The sequence below is a fragment of the Strigops habroptila genome, chromosome 6 (genome assembly GCF_004027225.2).
Source record: "Strigops habroptila isolate Jane chromosome 6, bStrHab1.2.pri, whole genome shotgun sequence".
Lineage (NCBI taxonomy): Eukaryota > Metazoa > Chordata > Aves > Psittaciformes > Psittacidae > Strigops > Strigops habroptila.
This window is the reverse complement of record NC_044282.2, coordinates 14,936,175-14,956,813: the sequence shown is the minus strand read 5'-3', so window position 1 is coordinate 14,956,813 and position 20,639 is coordinate 14,936,175. Positions and strand designations below refer to the sequence as shown.

The following is a 20,639-nucleotide window of genomic DNA, read 5'->3' as shown; positions in this document are numbered from 1 at the left end:
AATGAGTTTGCCCTGAAAAAGATTTCTAACTATTTCAAGTAAGTAAATCAAAGATGCATGAGTATCACTTGTAACAACCTGTACTTACTGAGCCCATTAAGAATGCTTCAGAAAAATAAATAAAAGTTAAATATTTAATTTGTAATTATTTCTCAGAGATGAAATTACTTCATACATTACAGGACTGATATACTCATCTGGTATAAATTGATTTTACTATGCTGATATGCAAGGAACTAGACTGATTAGTTTCTTGGATATGTATAAAAGGATGATTTCCAGCATCTGAACCTGTTCCTGTATGAGCAATAACTAATCTTTCCAAGTGAATTTTTTCTCAACATTTCTCAAAATGAAGTACAGCTTCCACTCCTTTAGCACAGAGGACATGTCAAAAACAGAAAATCAGATATTTACAGCTAGATTAATTAGAACCAGCCTATTCAAAAATACACAGTAAAATAATAAACCCTACTTTTAAGGATCAAAATCCTTGTAACTGACCAATTTATACTGAAGTAAAGCAAGAATCTCCTTTGTTCAATTCAATGGACATCCAGAAGAGCAAGAGATTAAACTATCTTGAGGAAAGGATCAGTAATGAGTTTCTCTTCTGCAGGCAGGGTACTCCATGTAGTGCTTCTAATGCCCTCCAGACTCAACCCGAGTAGTCTGCCAATGCCACTGAAAAAACCCAGCAGACTGCCTAGTAAAATCTGTAGCCACATTTCTGAAACACCACATGATTGCTTTTAAAACTTTCTACCACACTATGCATACGGAATTTGTGTACTGTCTGTGCACCTACATTGGTTTTGAAAGTATAAATCTAACAAACCTTTAACTACTTGGTTTGCACACAAGTTCTGACAGATGCAATAGGAATGGATAGTTATGAAAACATTGCCTTTGGAGAACAATCCATCTGGAAGTATACATAAAAATGAGGACATTTTTTAAACAAACATATCAAAAAGACAACAATTAAATCCCTACAGGTACTGTGGAAACTACTTTCAAATACCATGTAGAGTAAGCACAAGACCAGCGCATACCATTTATTCAGGCTTAGGTAGCAGTAACAGAAAACCAGCATGAGTATAAACAACAGAATATGAAAGGGGATATCAGAAAAAATGTAAGGAAGGATCATAAATTCTGGCATATTAAACATAACCTCCCAAAACTAGCAAACTAATAATAAATATTCCTTCAAAGATGTGAGGACCAAGAAAGCCTGCCAAGGAGTCTGTAGAGCCAACTGGTAATGAAGGTGTAACAGAGTACCTGGAGAAGACAAGATCTCTCCAGACAAGCTAATTTAACACTTTCCATAGTGAAAGGAACTAGAGACTCCCCACTTTCTGTGGGAGTCTCAAAGAAACTGAAGGGACTATATAAAAACTACAAAACTAAATCTACAAAACGATGAGTAAAATATTAGTAACAGTTTGAAATCTCCTTAATGCACACTTGAAAAGTGGCAAGCACAACAGTAAGGATCAAAAATTCTTTTATGGAACATCTTGAGATCTACAGGCCTGTAAACCTGACATCTAGACAAATTAGCATAAATCATTATGAAGAGCTGAATTAGCAGGCACCTGGACAACTTGTTTTAGAAGAGACAACACAGCTGTTGTAAAGTAAAATCTCTGATGGGTTTATAAGCACACGGATGGAGAGCTATGATATAGCTAGATTTCCAAGAGAGTTTTTAAAGTCAAAGCTTTTTAGGAAACCTTAGCAGATCAGCATAAAAAAGAAATTACATGGCACAGACAAATAATCCTTCAAAAGGTACAAAACAGAGGATAGGAGTAAATCACTGGTCTTTGCAGTTGAGAAAGGTGAGTTTTCATAGGTTTCTGTACTGGGATCTATACTATTCAAGATAGCCGTAAATGATCCGAAAAACATGTGGTTTAAGCTTGCCAACGATACTAAGTCATGGAAAAGAAACACACAGAGCTTTAGTAAATAACCCAAAAATCGCAGCTGGTTGAAGAGGCTTCCAGGCTGGAAAGCATTGGGAGGCCTGGAGATTAGTAAGAGTTGTGTATATGCTTGCCTTGTTTTTTTCCTTGGAACATCTGCTATTAGCTACAGTGAGAAGCAGATCAAAGGGGCAGCCATTCTTAGAACCTTTAAGTACCAGCCCACAGTTAGAGATGTAAAGTTAGTAAAGTCTACTTAACTGGCAACTCACCTAACATAAGACTTTCTAACATAGGTCTTGAAACTCCGAAAAGTTTATGTTCTTTAATGTGTATCTGAAGCAAGAGAAATTACTTAAAAAATGTAATTCACTAACAGCAAGATTACTAAACTTTTAATAGACATTTACTACAAAATTAATGTACTTCAGATAATATATTCATATTATTCATTTTAATTAGACAACTCTTGTAATATTCAGAGACACAAATTAATATTAAAATCAAGTGTAAAATTTCATGTATAGAATTAAAAGTAAATTGCAGGTCTCTAAAATCCCATAATTTCTCTTTAATACGTGTGTTTTAAGATTACAGTTTGTTTTATCTATACCATTTTATCAGGTTTATAATTCATCTACCTCATTAATGAGCTCCAATTGCAAATAATCTGTCTCAAAAATCTTTCACTATGTTGCATACAGCCACAAACATATTGCCAGGAATAATTTGCAGATACTTATGAACACTAACGCTCAAATGGGAAATACATTAAAAATACCCTGTTGTGTTTGAAGTGGTATATAAAAACGCCAACCATAATGTCTCTACCTACATGTCTGTTGGCAGTCTCTTTATTTAGCCTGAAGCCTATTTTAACTAAATGCTTTTCAAGCAAAGCAAAATGTTTGCTTTTAGTACAACTTCCATTTAAAAGAATATATGTGAATGTATGTATGTATACAACATTTATAATCCAGTATATGTTAATGTTGCCACCTCTGTGTGCATTCTACATCAATTCTACTTTATTTTTTAACGGATTACCAAAGACATGATTATAGGTGATAACACTGAACAAAGTGTCATGAACTCAAATAAGTAAAAAAAAAAAACCAAACCAAAAAACCCCAAACCAACCTGATTTACTGTATTTGAAAAACTTGCTTAATTGACCAGAAATAGACCAAAATTTGTCATTTTCAAAAGGCAAATCATATTCCCTTCAATATTACTAGTTGCTCTTCTCAGTCCATCACACTGGTATTTATTTTTATTAACAGAGCATAAGTTTTTTTCGTTTAAATAAGAGGATATATTATTATTTATTTTAAATTAAGGAATATATTATTCACCTTATTCTTTTCACAAGTTTTTCTCTTGTCTCAAAGGGCTCTATTCACAATTAACCCTTCAGTAAGAAAGGGATACAGGAATGCAGCTCCCCCTGGTGTCAGTCAATATCCTTTTTTGTGACAGTCAAATAAATGTCAGGAAAGTAATTGTTCAAAAAATGCTATCGAAACACATTCACTTTCTTGGGGGAAGGAAGGACAGCATGTCGCTCCCAAGACATTTTAAAGCACAGCTGAAAGCAGAATACTAGCTAGTACTTACTAGCTGAAAATAGAATGAAAATAATACTGCTCACTGCCTCCCTCATTTTTTTTAAAATTGAAACCACCAAAATGTGTATGATCCACTCATGTTCATTACCACTGCAGTCAGTATACAATGGCTTATAAAATCTGAAAAAATGACCGATATGTTTTACAGTTCTTCTTTTTCACCATTTGTTTCTCTTATTTTATCTCGTTATTTTCTCCCATAATGTCTTAGACATTTGTCTAGCACTGGCATCTATGCGCAAATGAATAATTTCTAACTATCCAATACACTAATATGAAGGGATACTAAGGTAAAAGAAATGTTATTTTTCTTGCTCTGCGCGACTGGGTATGTATCAGGTGAACTGAAGCCAATTACAATCACCACGTAAGGTTCCGAACTTTATTTCAGGCTAATTAAAGCATGGCAGAGAGATGTCTTGTAAGATACTGTGTTGTACAAATTCCTAGAATCACAATAACATGCTGCAGGATCAGGGCAGTCTCCTCAAAATTCCTTAAATTCACTTGAACTACAGCATTCTTATGCCATATCCATTAACAATTCTTAAGGAAAGGGCATTTAAATTAATCATTTTACAACAACTGGATCAGTTATCATCAGATTTAGTTACAGGCTCTCAGGCAAGGAATGGGACATGAGTCCTGACACAAGACTCGTTGAAGAAGCCACTTCTTTTCTATCCCTTTGCATTTTTAAAGAAAAAGAGTTCCAAACCCTTCAACTGCATCTAAGCCTGGGATAGCATCATGCAGATCAGTTATGGCATCAGCAGCCTCTAGGACACACTGTCTAAATTTTAAGTATCTATCCAGATAAATAAATTGAGTACCTAAAGTGCTCTATGCCATGAAACAGCATCATTTTTGGACATTCAAGAGGATGACCCATAATCTCAGGCCAATGCAAGATGCATCAAGCAGGACAATCAAAATGAGACAATTACTCAAAGTTACCAGTAGTATTAATTTTCATTAATTTAGCCTTAACTAATCTGTCAGACTGCTGGAGCTTGGGGAGGGGAAGGAACCTGACTAACGTGTATATGAACAAATTCTAATCTGACATGCTTACCATTGGAATTAAATTATAAAATATTTATATATTAAAGGTGAAATTATATTATTAAATGCAATGTATATTGAGGTGTTATATCATTAAATTTAATAATATTATTTTAATGTTAAAATAGTAAATGTGTTGATATACTGAAATACGCAAACCTCAAATGTTATTACAGTTTAAAAATAAAGGTTCGGCAATTTGATTAAAAAAAAAAGTAGAAATTGATAAAATATCAGAAAGAATAAGCTTTCAGAATTCAGCCTGTTACCCACCTATATGCTATCGTTCCTTGATTTCTATAATCTCCATCTCATTCACATACTAAACAGTATTTTTGCCCCGTACAGTTTCTAAAAAATAAAAGCATAGAACAAAAGCAGCCATAAAACCTGTCTTGTGTCCTGCTGTACAATCCCTTCCCAATACACTTACACTGTGAAAAATTACATTATTCACTACACAATAGTTCCTTCCTACACAATATAATGTGTATAGTAGAAAATATTCTTTCAGGATAATTAGTTACCACATAAGCTACTAACAATATGTAACCAGGGTCCCTTTATAAAACAAACCAAGAAAGTTATTCTAAGTCTATTCATACATTTTTCCTCCTCCATTAATTCTGACACATAATTTAACATATCCATTGCCTGTTGATTCAGCTCCAGATATTCACTACATTAATTTTATTTAATTTAGCAAAAATCAAGGTATATCTGAGTTTCACTTGCAACTCCAGGCTTGTTTCTCATCAGATCATTTCAATTGCACAGCTCAGTGGCTAGGAAACGGACTGAAAGCTAGGAGATTGAACTGTCTCTCAGGCTTGGAGATAAGAACCTTGATAGATCCTTGAGAACTTCAGTGACTATGGCTGAGCGAGCTCTGAAGAACAATGTACTAAATACAGTTCAATGATGCTCATTAGGAACCTATCATTAGGAAGATGTAAGGGCAGTCCACAAGGACTGGATTTGAGGACTACAGGAATATCAGAGTACTGAAGAGGCAACTTGGTTCCTTTAGCCAACAAAATTGTACCAGGCATTTATCAGACAACCTTACCAGGCTATCATAAGTACCAAATAAACTGTTAAAGGTCATCTGTGGAGCAGGTCTGATGCTTCTTGTTGACAGCCAAGAAGAAAATGAGCCTTCGAAAGTCTCCAGTCCTGGAGGTCTGAGATCCCATTTCTTAGCTCCCACTCGAGGACATCATCAAGTAAACTGGCCAAGATTATCCAGATATTCAGAAATCTGTGAAAGAGACTGCTGAGAGCCGAACCTGATGCTGACGGCACTGGTCCTAAAGATCATTTCACAGGGAAGTCTTGCTCTTCCTTTTTTAATATCACCTGAATTCACTGCTCTAGATAGGCAAGGAATTAATGACAGATAGGACTTCTTTCCGCTCATTCATAGTTGTTTTCAATGAGAAATTACAGACCATTTGCTCATCCCCTCATTATCATTTGAGTTGGACATGAAAGAGCATCACGTCTTGATGCTACCCAGCATCAACACTGCCACTGCTGGGTAGACAACATCAAGAAATTAGGCAGAAGTCTTTGAGGGGATGTGGGGTCTCTGAAAAGCTGAGTAAGCCTTTAGTTTTCAAGTCCATCACTTCCCTTAGCCCATGTGCTTAAGAACACTTTCCCTAGTGTTCTCCCGCAATTATAGTAATAAGGAAGAAAGAGGAGTGACTAATGAATAACACCTACAGAGAATACTCAATATGCTTGTGAGGACAGGGAAAAGAAGGATTCCCAGAGATTCTGTTGGTTCTGGAACACTGACTGAAGCTCTAGCTGCAGATCTACAGAGACCTACGTCTGATCATGCAACATGCAGGGGCCTCATGCACTGAAGATGTTGTCCAGACAGGATGAAGAGAGGGTGGTCTTTTAGCTGAAGAGGCCTGGTTCTACATACCAGTTGCAGTCCAGACACTTTACTGCTAAATGTTTCTAGGGAAACATTTCCTGCTTATTGAATGTTAACACCTTAAGCCATAGCAAGCTGAAGGTTTTCCTGAGGTGAGAAAATGTCTCTCACAAGATAAGCTGTGTTTAAAACCCTGTATAGAATGGCATGGTAAGCAGGAAAAAAAAAAAAAAAAAAAAAAAGGAAGAGGAATAGTTAAAAGTGTCTGAGAGGGGAAAAAAAGCAGGAGAAATAATCCTGAATCAGGATTTCTCTCCTGAAAATTAACAAATAAGGGGTGAGGAAAAGAAATAACTAACTAGGAGAACTTGGTAAAAATAGGAAATAGTACAAAGAAAAGACAGAAAGAGGGGAAAGGCCACTGAAGGTTCAATGTTAACTGAAAGTTGTTTTCACTAACATGAAAGACACTCCAGCTTTGCAAATACAGTTATGCAGCATTCTCTATATAGAGTTAGAAGACAAAAAAGGGAAATGACATCTTGCTATGACTGAATAAAAGTTCTGGTCTAAATGCCATTCATTAAAGGAACATACTCAAAACAAGAAATGTTCTCCTCCCCAGGTGGAGGTATCAGAGACCAGGGCCAAGAACAAACCCCATCAGTTAGGTTTCTTATGTGACATCAAGATTCTGTGTACAGGGAACTGCTGAATATAAGGAAAAGTAAGACTGGTCAATAGCTATGAACAAAATGAGGAGGTTGCATACACAGAACAGAACTATTTAGCCATCTTCTAACAATGGCACAGCTGCACAGTGCTATCAGTTGTGTTTCATGTATGCTGGAATGCTATAGCCTGACATACGCCAACATATACCAACTCAGGCAGCACTGGTGTACTAATTATCTGCAATATTGCTGAAAAAAATAGGTAAGCAATATTGCTTCTCCAGAGCAGATACAATCAGCAAGCAAGAAATACAGGGAAGAATGGCTAGGATACTAAAACAGCTGTTGCTGTTGTCCAGAGAGTTTCTGTTGCCACAGTGCTAAGAAAAGCTGTCAGAAGACGGAGCCTTTTATGAAGGTAGAGAAGACTGGGAACAGACGGGGGGGGGAAAAATTACTTACTGGCAATACTGTATGTTGTATCAAGACAGAGTGATGTGTTTTCATGCTCCAGGGAGAAAGGCAAGGACTATCACTCAAAGTGGAAATATATATTTCTTTCTTTCATCTCAACTTCTTTTAAAGGTCAAAAAATTTCTCAAACTGAACAATTTAAAGCAACACATCAAATAAACCATGAAAAGATTGCGAATTTGTATGGAGACACATAGCAGCTACTGCTGACATACTGATGTAAAGCTCTTTTCATTTTATATTAACACACAGGAAAACAGAAACCCTGTCATTTAATAGGTATTGTTTCTGCATGCCTGTCCTACTTACACATAGTATCCAAGAGCATAGAAACATAGCCCAGTTAAGGTTGAAAAGACCTCCAGAACTCACCTAGTCCAACACCCTGCTCAAAGCAGGTCCAATTAGATCCAGTTGTTTGACCAAGCCAGTTGAGTCATTAATAACTCCAAGAACAGAGATCTAATGACTTAAATGAAAAACTCCACACTTAGCTTTTCTCCATGATGTTTTTCAAGATCATTTAAAATACTTGAGGCTCTAATTTCACCATAGCGCTCTTTGTCCATATAGTATCAGAAGAAAGGTTAAGAATGGTAGGCCTTGAGAGTCATAATGTCAGGAGATTAATCCTCTATTTGAGGGCCAGTAACTGAAAAATTTTAGAGGCAGAAATGACTATGTGCTAATTAGGTCAAAGACCATTCACTTCAATTTGCATAACTTTACCATCAAAAGCAAAAGCAGCTTTAAAGAAAATGAAGCCCTATCAGAACACTCAGTCGCTGCTCTCAGAGTGAAGCCTTGTTTCATCTGCAATTTAAAGGGTGGTTCTCAAACGTACACACAAACAAAAAGGGAAGGCCTGCAGAGAAGCTGGTTGCCAGGGGACTGCTATGAAACCTTGCATGGTGGCTGTGACTCACAGGCAACTACCAAAATTTATTTGCATGTCAGCAGCCCTCACTAACACTGTAACATGCTGGTAACAGTGACACATGACTTTAGAGTAGTTATTTGGGTTTAAGCACGTGCGAGACAAAATTCCCATGGTAGAACCCCCAAATCTTTTTGAATTTGCATTGTTGCTAGCACAAACAAGCAGAAAAGCTAAAAGAATTCTGGAACAAAATACTTTCACAGGTAGTCATGCCTTTGTAACATGATGCCCATTTTTATAGAGCAATCCTTTAACATTGCTGAGAAATAAGGACTGTTTAGAAAACTTTACTATTTAATTGTAGGATTTTTTTTTTCTTTTTTGTTGAAAACATACAGAGTATAAACCAAGAACTTGCTTCAGTTGGTATAAACACTGCCTGCAGAAAATCTATGAACACCATGATGCTATCTGGAGGGAAGAACAGAAGACTGAAATAACAGGTCCTGCTCATCAGTGTTCAACTTGTACAAAAATCTGAAAGACCTATTCTGGGCTTGCTGTTGCAGAGTAAATGAGCGCATTTTCCCTCCTCTTTTACCACCCTTGTCATTTCCAACACACATGCCTTTCTGACCATTAGTGAGTCACAAGTTCATAACAGAAAACTCCTCTCAAGTGAAAACAGCTCATTTAGGGCTCATCCCCATGTGTGCACACTTCACGTAGAACCACATTCCTTTTACAAAAACGAGTTTACATAATTACGGTTACATTCCCTTGAAAGTACTGCTCTAACTGTGCTATACATTCAGCAAGGCATATAACAAATATGGGAGCATTCAATGGTTATTCTTCAAAATTTTTTTCTCCTTTAATTGAGTTCTTTCTGTCCTGGTACTGCTCCATCCTGACCTCCTCCTGAGGAGCTGTACACACAGTATCAGGCATAGGCTCTGTATACCAAGAAAACACAGCAAAGGCAGCCAAATCTCAACAGGTTAAGTACTGACACCATGTTGTTGAGTTAGAAGTTGGTATGCTTTAAAACTGAACAACCAAATGATTTGTTTGTTGGGTTTTTTTAAGGTCAAATGAAGCTTGCAACTGAAAGTACCAAATGTAAACTGTAAATTTAAAAATAAGATTTTTTTAAAACAAGCACACTAAAATAAATGAATACAATATTAATAAGAGTGACTTGGAAGGGGGGCCACCCTGAGAAAAGCTTTTGGCAGAATGAACCAAGACCTCAGATGATGATCATATACTTCATCCTAATCTGGTATGCTCTTGGTTCACTGAAAAGAATTTAAATAGTTATTTTCCTTGCCTGTTAATAATGTCTATATTTATGTGCTGTAAGCATTCCCATCCTGACTGAATAATTCAGTGTCCTCAGAGTCTTCATCCTCATAGCACCCTAAAAGCTTTGAAAGGCTGCCAAAACAGTCACCATACACTATACCATCAAACCAATAACTAAATCAATCTAACAAATTAGGCTACATCACCTATGACCCTAAGATACTGACAGAGCTGAAATGCTTTTCACACTGTAGATGTATATGTTAATATTTAATACTTAATGTGTTGTAGTCTTACTAATGTCCTAGCAGTTAAAAAGCACCTGCAGTATTGTAAATTCAAAATACTATCATGGTGGTTCAACTGACAACTTCTTTAAGTTGCTGTAATTTAAAGAAAAACAAGCCAGAAACCAGCCTTTTCAGAAACACTCCTTCAGAGTTCTAGAGCTTGAGAAGTATTCACTCCCCTCAAGTGCATCAACAGAAAAAAAAAAAGTTGACAGAAAGGAGAAAGAGGAAGAAAAATCTTCAGCTGTTTGAAATACTATGTAATAATTACATTTCTGGCTTTATTATTTTAAAAGGCAACTACTTTATTTTCTGAATTACCACAACATTACCAAGGGTTTAAGTTAAGAGAATTAAGCAATCAGTGACATATTCCTCATTATGCCATATTCCCTAATCAAGAATTGCTCTAAGGTTAACAATTACTGACTGACTTCATTAACTACCATATATCTTTTTCTGTCATTATTTCACTGGTAACAGAAATAACATGATGCTGGAAAAATTCCTAGCTTTCTATCACATAAGACCATGCTAGTCACCAGCCACAAAAGGAGTACATTCAAGGCTCAACCACAATTCTCTACTGAAAATTGCAAAAGGTGTTCCTACTTCAACCACAAAAACTGTGATGGTAAAATATATTAATTCTAAACACATCTATTAGGGCAACATACTTACTTAGGCTACTCAGTTGTCTGATTATATTTGCCAAGGAGATATTGGTGACACATTCCAATTCATTCTTGATACCTCGGGGCAGAGCTGTGTGACACAGGTGCCTAGGGTCTATGTTCCTTTTTACCAGTGGCATTCTGAAATGTATCAGAGGACCAGCAAACCTGTAAAGAAAGAAGACAATATACAGTTACAAGTTTAATTATGTTTTAAATTAGATTATATCTAAAGTTAAATTGACTAATACTAACAAGGTAAAAATACCTCCACAGCACTGATGGAGTTCATTGCTCTGTGAGTACTTAAATCTTTTCTTCTTTGCCCAATGAAAGACTATTTCATTTTCTCTCTTTAAACTTTTACCTGACTCAGAAGCCAGTGAAGTGACAAATAATTTTTTATAGTTCATGCTTTTTTTGTGTTTTCCCTCTGGAAAAAAAGGACAGGAAAATCTCTGTGGTACAAAACCACGAAAGAATTACTTTCTTCTTGCTGGACTACCTCCTTATTCAGGCCAGGCAATGTCCAACAACAATTTCCCTTTATTATGAGGTCAAAGGCAAACCAGTTGTCTATTCCACCTGAAAGGCAGATATGACCCAGTCATTATGCAATGTCATGTTACTAGCAGGAGTCACCCTTCTAGTCTAAATGTCACTTTTAAATCAGAGCTAACAAAGATGTTTCCCTTCCACCTACACTGCTACTGGAAATAAATTCAGCTAAGAACACATCCTCCAAATATGAAAGTCTTATCAGAAAACTTGTAGTGCAAAGTCCTCCACAACTCAGAAATCCTACCCTTCCACACCTTTCCAAATGCACATGTTAAATTAATCAAGAGTCTTTACTACATCTACAGACAGCTTAAGAATCATCTCTGGCTGTGAATCCCAGGCTTGTAATTTTCTGCTCCCATGGCACTGATTGGAAGGAGTTTCCCAGGGGGCAAATTATGCCTCTCATCTTATTAATGCTGCTTATTAAGATCTGTTTACTAAAACTTTTCTTCATGAAGAAAGGATTCCCTAAAATTCTGTAATTTTTCCATCATCTGTCAGGTAAAACACTGAATGACCAATGCAAACCTCCCATTTGATACGCAGAGAATGGATACACTTGGTATTGGCATACCTTAGTCTGCCTTCCCACTGCAGAAGAGATTAAACTTTCTCCGGATGGCAAGGCAGACAATTTTCCACAATGCCACCTGCAGTCCTAGTCCCTCCACCAGACAGCCTGCCACAGCTTCATCTGTGCTCTGCTTAGATGCTTTATCTCAAAATGATCCCAGGATGCAGATAGGGCTTTGTGTTATGCTACAGGATGCATCTTCCCTACAGTATATAAAGATATATAAAGCCACTGTTATCCTTGGTTGAAACGGAGAGATTTTTTTGTATTAGAGTAACAGAAGGCCATGATGGTAGAGCTGAAATTTTGCTGACCTAGAATGGCATAGGAATTAGAAGAGTCAAGGACGACTGTAACTGACTACTTTACTCCCGTGGACTGCTTAGATTTCTCCTTACCACTTTTCTTGAGAGTATACTCTTTCACTGAAGCCATGGTTCATAGTGGAGATACCCAGGCAGGATCCTTAAGTCTACCTGAGAAACACCTCTGCGTTGCCAGGATCTGATTAGACTTTTATCTGCTGCATTTTAACACCATGCCTACTGCCCTTATTTTCTAGAGAGAACAACTGAAACTATTTTATGCTTTTGAGGGATAAAACCAATGAAAATAATTCTTCTAGTCACTGACTTAAGGGAAGGATTATACAGTTCTTAAAATTTTGTAATTTAGTTCCTGAATATTAACAGCAAAGTTATGGAAGTGGGCATGGGGCAGGGGTAAATTATAAGAACAGATTTTTATTTTTGTTTTCTAGGAATATCCCAAATCTTTCTAGTCCCTAAACACCTACTTACTAAAAAGCTAGCAACACAAATGTAGCATGAAGCAAGGGACATCAAACTGGCCCCACCAGCAGAGCTTCTGCTGTCTTAGGAGGCAAAAACTCTCTTCTCCCAGTGACAAGACCCTAAAGAAAACCTCAGCTACAGGCTCGTTGTCATGGTTCCCCAAGAGAAAATAAAGGAACCATTCTGTCACTGTCAAAGCAGCACAACAAATGATACGTGAGCAATGTTCTACAGAAGCAATTAATTATTAATTCCAGAGTTAAGTCCTTTCTTGATTACTGCTTTAATGATACTGTTGTATAAACAGCACAGTAGGCAAGTCTTTTAAAAACAGGTCCAAACAAGCATGCAAAGAAACATTTTCACAGAAAATACAGATCTGGAGTATAAAGGTAAAAAAGAATTCTGTAAATAGCAAGCATAAAAGCAGTTGATGGCTAGTGCACTTTTTCTTGTTTCATCTTACATAAGCAAGATGTAAGTGATGATAGTGCTCTCTTTGATTTTATACCATTCATGAAAAAAACGTGCCCAATTTATAGTACATATAGATCATAAAATTTCAGATGCTCAAGTGACAGATTCTTTAAACAACTGCATGTGATAGCAATAAAAAAAAATAAAGTAAGCAATTCCAGCCAACTGCTAGCTAGGTTTTAAGTAACAGTGTCTGAGTGTGTATTGCCCTTTACTGGCCTGATTTGTCTCTAGGATACAACACTTAACAAAATAGATGAAAAGACGCAGTATTGGCCCCAACATTTTCTCTAACAGACATCAAAAGATGCTGCACAAGCAGAAAGTAAGCCAGAACTCCCTGACCTCAAAATGTACAACTCTGAACCTGAATAAAAGTCCATTTACAGTAACTGAAATTTTCTTCTTTGCCCTCTCTCAAATTTGCAGCAAATCTACTCTTTGACCTTTTTTTCCCCTCCCCAAACTCTCACAAATACCATTTTCTAATACCTGAATAACACAGTTGTGGCTGTCCTACCCAAAGATATAGTATAACAAGAAAAGGTAGCAGAGGGAACAGTAACTATGATAAAAGGTATAGTTTTAAAACAAGAATAAACTTGGAAGGCAAACAAACAATGGAAGATATAAACTTGACACCTTCCAAATTCTGTATCGTTTGAAAACTATGCAAAGCCTGAACAGAGAATATTTCCCTGTCTCCCACAGAAACAAGAACAAGGAGGTAATAAAGGAAAATATCCTTCAAACATGCTTAAAACAAAAGGTATTTCACCCAACATTTAATAAATTGTGGAATTTGTTGCCACAGGATGTCGTATACAACAAAAGCACCTGTCGGTAATTTGTCCACTACAGACCACATATTCTTTGCAGTTTGTTACAACCACTAGAAGATCTTTGTAATTTCTCCCCAGTTGTATTTAGCGATCCCAGCACGGGGAGCAACAGGTGTGCAACAGCAAACAGAACTTTACTGTAACCAAAAATGTCTTTGCTCCTATAAAATGTCTTTCCTAATGCAGTTCTTGTCCAAAAAGCTGAAAAATTCTGAAATCACTGTATTTATTATGAAGCTTTAGAGCTGTGAAAGAGGAAAAACCAAACAAAGGCAATGATTAAAATCTAGTATATCCTTAAGGTTAAAATCAAAAAAAACCCCAACATACATCCCCACTCCCAAACCATGCATTACCCAAGTCACTCGGGCAGCAAAGGAAAAACTCATTCCTGTATCATAAAATCCTGTTACCATGTTGTTCCCAAGTAAGCCTCTGGAACTGTTCATAACCCCAACCAGGCAGAAGAGAGAAGCAGCTTGTCTGTGCATAAGAAGATCCCCTGGGCTGAAAGGTTAGGTGACACCTCTCCAGAGGCTTACAGTCCTCCTCCTTCTCCTGTGGCACAGGTCTGAGAGCTCTCCCTCCCGACAGCCCCACTGCTCCCCAGCTCAAAGCTCAGGGAAGGGAAGGTAATCTCAAACACAAGTATCTCCTCTTCCCCACTATCCCATACAAACCTTCGAGGCAATTTCTAACAAGTGGCACTAGTTTACACTTGAGTTAACTGAAAGTGCTGTACTTTATAGTGATCTTAAACCAAAACTCCTATTTACAAAGAGATGCCACTCTCTTTTGCACAACCACTAGTGAGAACTCTTCCACCTCACTTCCTATGCATCCTTTGAAGCACACCGAACCCACTTGAGAAGCCAACTCTAATCTTCTTTACAAACCCTTCTGATACTTCAGTTGCACAATGGCTGCACAACCTCATTCCCAAACACATACGCTGCAAGTATGAGTACAGAATACGAATGTGCGTACACAATGACTGCCTAATGTTCCTGTTAACTTACCATGCTTTGATATATGAGTTTTTAGGAATTAAGTAAAATGCTCCAGTTACTTTTTCAATTAATCCCTATTGCTTAAAAAAACTGCAAAACAATGGCACCAATGAAAGTTAATTAATATCTTTTGAGACAAACGACCTTATTGAGATTTGACTACACTTCTTTTCAAAAGTGAAGCTGTTTAGTTGCTGCACAGCCCTCCAGCTGTTAGAGGCCTTACTGGAGACACTCTTCCATCTCTGTACTTCTCAGACGCTGCTGGCAGCAGCTGAGAAACCTGCTCTTGAGGCAACCCCGTGGCTACAACCAAGACAGTTTCACCCTGCTGCTGGCACCAACAGAAGGCCCTGGGTAGGAAACAGCTATCATTTTCCCTTCAACACACTCCTGTAGAAGGATTTCAGAATTGAAAGATCTGTGGAGAAATGTCACATCACTACAGCCTTGTGGAAAGTTTGAAATGTCAGTTGTCACAGTAATGATTCAGGATTTCTAGCAAGTACAGTAAGACAAGCAGGAATGAAAGCACAACATTAAGGTGGGGAAAACTAACTAACCTGCCCAACAGGTTAACTGATAATTAACCTATACTTCGGTTTTACTCTCAGAAGACCAATGATGTTTCACAATCACATCTTTTTTACTGAAAGTTTACTTTTAATTAGGTTACATTTCGTCCTTAGTAAACTTGACATTTTCTTAGCATTAAAGAAAGACTATCTATAATTTTTATACAATATACCGATAATGCAGCATTGAATGCCCTTGCTTTCATGGAGTTAAATTTAATTCCAACAATTTCTACAGCATATCCTTATGCCTTAACATTACCATACTTCTTGTAATTTTCCTTTAACAATGTGCCACAGCAATGCCTTTCATATGCCTCATTTAATTGATCATGTTCTAGTTGCTGGCAGAACAGACCACAGTTTGAAATGCAACAATCAAACACTTCCCCCACCCACCCTTAGAAACGGAAATAGAATATACAATAGTCTTTATATTTGCTTGAATAATCATGTATCTACACTATACAGATTTTCGAACAGAATGAAAGTAGCTAATAAAAATCCTCAAAGGTGTTAAAGAATCTGGTAAAATCAGAATTGTATCAGCTAACAAAACAAAGCTCATTCTCTTGTCAAATTATCTTTTAATTATAGTACAAGATATTATGTTATACCAGCTGCAGAAAATCCAAAGATAAAGATCTTCTAATACACACCTCTACTATGAAAAGGCAAATGTGCAAAGACTTCATGCAGTTTGATTCTCTATAGCTCTTGCTGCAAGATCAAAGTCCAAGCAAAAGCTTTAGAAAAAACAGACACCAACAGCATGGTGTCCTTTGAAAAAGTAGGCCACTACCACCTACTGCTGAGTCAACATAACAATTTTAAAACTCTAAAGGCAATTAACATTCCTTAGAGGATACATCTTGGAACTGACAAGATGACAACTGACATCTTAAACTGACAATTCAACAGAAATGTGTTAAAATTACGGATTTGCAATCCTTTCTGTTATGAACCATGCCACAGAATGGAAGATCTGCTCCTTGGAACACTTCCCTCAAATCTCAGTCTTCTGCAATTCCCTCTCAAAAATTTTTCTAACTGCAAGTGACTAGGAAAAGATGACCTTATGGTAACTATAAAGCAGTATCAAAGGAAATAAATGCAAAATCTATTACTAGAAAGTGATGTCAATGAGTGCAAAATGAATTGTTTACATCTTGAGGCCTCCTGTACTACGTTGTCTATTCAGAAAAGTTGCTGCACATTGGTCAAAGTAGGAAGCAATACCTATATAGGGTATATAAGAAAGTTTGTAATTATTTTTTTCATATTAAACCACAGAGTCATTAATAAAATTTATTTTATTTGTAGTCGCAAATATAAAAAATACTGTTCCTCAAGTAGTACCAATAACAGTCTCTCAAATGTTATCTAAATACTTTGTTATTGAACTGAAGATAAATTGCAGGGATGGGTTAAGATGTCAACGGGCCACTGAAGTCTCTATCTCAGTTACACTGTATAGGTAAGTATTTGATTTGCAAGATAATAATGAACAGATTTGTCCTGGGTTCAGTAAAAAAACTAACTCAAAATGCATTTGTAATTTTTGTTATGTATTTAATATTAACTGATTTCTGTACTGTTTTAATTGTCTGTGACAATTATTGTTTTCTTCCTATAGAACAATCTGTAATCATCTTAGTACATCTGTCACGTACCAGAAAACAGACAATGAAGTCCAAAAATGGGTAGGACTTGAGTTAGATTCAATCTCTAAGGCATAATTACAGACGGTGCAAAAAAATTACTTTCAGCTACTACCATGAGCCAATTTTTTCCCAGGTGTGTATCATAAGACCACAATGTTTCCCCCATGCATGTACACCTGCACACACACAGGTACGCTTGTCTTTAAAGCACATAGAAAAAACATTTGCAAATTATGGGTTTGATTATAGACACAAACATTTACTTCCTTGTCAAAATTGCTAGGTTTCATCTTTATTCGACTAAACAAATGAAAAAAGGGCAATAATGTTTTACACTGGGGGAAAAAAAATAAAAATATTTTCAGCCCTCTATTGGTTGTGACTATCATGAAACAGTACAGCAAAAATGAAGGCAATTTTGGCAAGTTATGGGTGGGAAAAAAATTAAGTGATTAATTATTTGTACGCTGACTTTTAAGAGCTTCATCTGTGATAAATCAGCTTTTCCTAGAAATGGTTATTGTCACTGAGATGACTCCGGTCATGGCAGCAACAGCAGAATTCTCAGTATGGATAACGCCGCAAATATGACCCCTAGTATCAATGCAGCAAGTACAACTTCATTAACAGAAATAGCAGCTGACACACCAATTCATAACTAGAGGGGCTACATCAAGTTTTAGAGGAGGCAACAGCATATTTTCAGCAAGTGAAACATTGCAATCTGGGTTGAATCAATGAAATATGTGTAACAAAATACGGCATCATAGCAACTGCTTTCTACTGAGTCCAGTCCCCAGGGATTCCATGCCACTTCTAGTTCTGTTGGGGAAGACCTTTTAAAGTTGGACTCTAGCTACAGCCCACTGTGTAGCTTTGGGCTTCCTCACACACTTGACTGAAATTCGTCCCACCTGTGTCTTGTCTGTGCTATCACTGGTCCCTCTTGTCCCAGTATGCACGTGACAGGGGCTGTCACCATCATTTAAGCACTGCTCTCCTCCCCTCAGATTCTAATGAAAGTTTTTTCTGCGATCACATGTACAGAGCAAAAACCTAAGGATCCTGAAACCAAGTAGAGGATATCCAACTTAATATTGGTTTCTTTCCCCCAATACAAGTGCAAAACACAACAGGGTTAAATAAACAGCATGTGGCTTTTGCAAATCTAGTCCCTTTTGTCAAGCAGAATTCCTGTTAGTGAAGTAGAATTCAAACAGTAGCAATTTAGAGCACAGCGGCTTACAAACTCAGGCTTCTTTAAATAGTTTCTTTCTACAAGGCTAAGCTCAGTTTGATTTCACATAACTAAAGCTTTTTCTTTTGTTTTCATCTCTGATTTTCTGCAATAAAAGCAAGTACCACCTGATTTGTCAATTTGTTAAGCATCAATTCTTTTAACCATGTTGCTTCCTTCATTTCCCCACCCTACTTAACAGCTTCCGTCTTACTATGGTGTCTTTTTAAACGCAAGTTGTCCATATCAACTTTAACAAATCTACAGCAAAATCAAATTAAAAAATCCAGCCACCATAACTGCAGTTATTTGACATGTCTTGCTAATAACTGTAAAAACATTTCTCTTCATCTTAATAAAGAAACTATGAAAATCAAATTGCTTTTGTAAAAAACTCAGGTTCAACACTGCATCCCCTGAACAGCAGGACTGCTGGGGCCAAAAAGGCACTAAGCCAGTTGCATTTCTGGCTCACAGACATAATTTGATAGGTGAAGTCAGATGTGATAGTTTAGCATGTCTACAGCAAGAAACATTCAGACTGACAGATTTCCTTCACATTAAATATTTTAAGAAAAAATGGAAATTAAAAAAATATAGTGAAGTTTTTCTGGTATTACAACTAACTCCCAAAATATATAACGTACAAAACACAGATCACAAGAAGAATAAAATTTCTGGTTGAAAACAAATTCTCTAGGTATATACATAAAAACAACTCTAAAGATTTCCAGATGTTAGGTTAGAATTAATGAGTATTTGGTGGGGTTTTTTCCTTACAATTCTTCTCAGTACCATTTAACTAAAACTTTTGTTAGATATATGATGACCTAATGCCTTCATTACCTGTGATATTTTAAGTTTACGAAACAGTAAACAACCAGAAACTGAATAGAATGTAATTGCATTCTTCAAATCCAAATACAAATCTTAAAGGCATGAAATACTAACCACCAGTTCTTTTCCTTCCAATATTGAAACTACAGTATTAAACTATGCTGAAGACTTACAAAAGCAATCTTGTGAATAATTCACAAGAAAGATGAGAATCATAGCCCCCAAACAGGCACAAGCTCTAATGATACTTTATGACAAAAAAAGAGATTAATGAAATTCACCACACATCCATATATTACTGGAGAAAGTCATGTTGAGTCACACGGCACTTTACTGTTAGGATATTAATCAAGAAAAAAAAAGTGACTCCTTGCACTTGTATTTCTATTAAGCTTTCTGAATAAGCTAATTTTAAAAATATAAAACATGCACAATGTATTTGCATTATATACATGCACACACACACACGGCTTCCTCTAAATCTTTTGAAATATTACATCTAAGATTTGAAAAAAGAACTGCAAAATTTCTTACGAGCATCACTAAGTATTATTCAGATTACCCTGTACTCATTAGTTTTCTCCTAGTGAGCTCCCATCAGGTCATTTGATTAAAAACAATTTTGGAAGTATCCTGGCTTCTAATTTAGGTACAGCCAAGAATGCTCGAATTAATTTTTGATTACAAGTTTTCCTCTGTTCCCCAAAGGCTAAAAATGTATCAATGCATAACATACTATGTGATTAGAAATTGCTTTTTGAGACCTATGTTTTATCTGATGACATTTTTTTCTCTCTGCATTAATCTAGTCTTCCTGTTAACAGTCTCTATGTACGGTGTGTAACACAAAAGCCCTATGATGGATTGCAACAAAAGCTCTTTATTGTATTCTTGACAGAGACAGATAACTAATCCACTGTTAATTTAAAATCAGAACCTTAGTACCAGAACTAAGGGTACAGCTTCTGTGGCTTTAGTGTATCTCTCATAATATAGCTTTGAAAATTTTCTACAATTTTTCTTGAAAATGTATATTCTATATATTAAGTTACCTTTGCAATATACTCCTTTACCAGTTCCAGATAAGACCTATTAAATGCACACACCAATTTTCTAACTTAATCTTATAAAATTTGCCAAAAGCATGTAAAATGAATGCCGATATACTTTTATGACACAGATATGACAACCTTGTTTTGAATGGACAGTATTTTGTGGCAGTAATTTATAAATATTTAAAGAAA

The 20,639-nt window shown here is 36.4% G+C and overlaps 1 protein-coding gene across 7 annotated transcripts in view; it reads right to left on the bottom strand.

Moving 5' to 3' along the window:
- Positions 1–20,639, bottom strand: part of WASF1 (WASP family member 1) — an 89,521-nt gene that overhangs the window by 17,000 nt on the left and 51,882 nt on the right. For 6 of the 7 annotated variants that reach the window (XM_030490374.1, XM_030490379.1, XM_030490378.1 and 3 more), the window contains exon 2: positions 10,829–10,989. In XM_030490374.1, coding sequence (XP_030346234.1) covers positions 10,829–10,961 — 133 coding nt within the window. In that variant the 5' untranslated portion in view covers positions 10,962–10,989. Of the gene's footprint in view, positions 1–10,828; positions 10,990–11,959; positions 12,163–20,639 lie in introns of those variants that run through there. The other variant, XM_032919998.1, reaches the window with a different exon arrangement.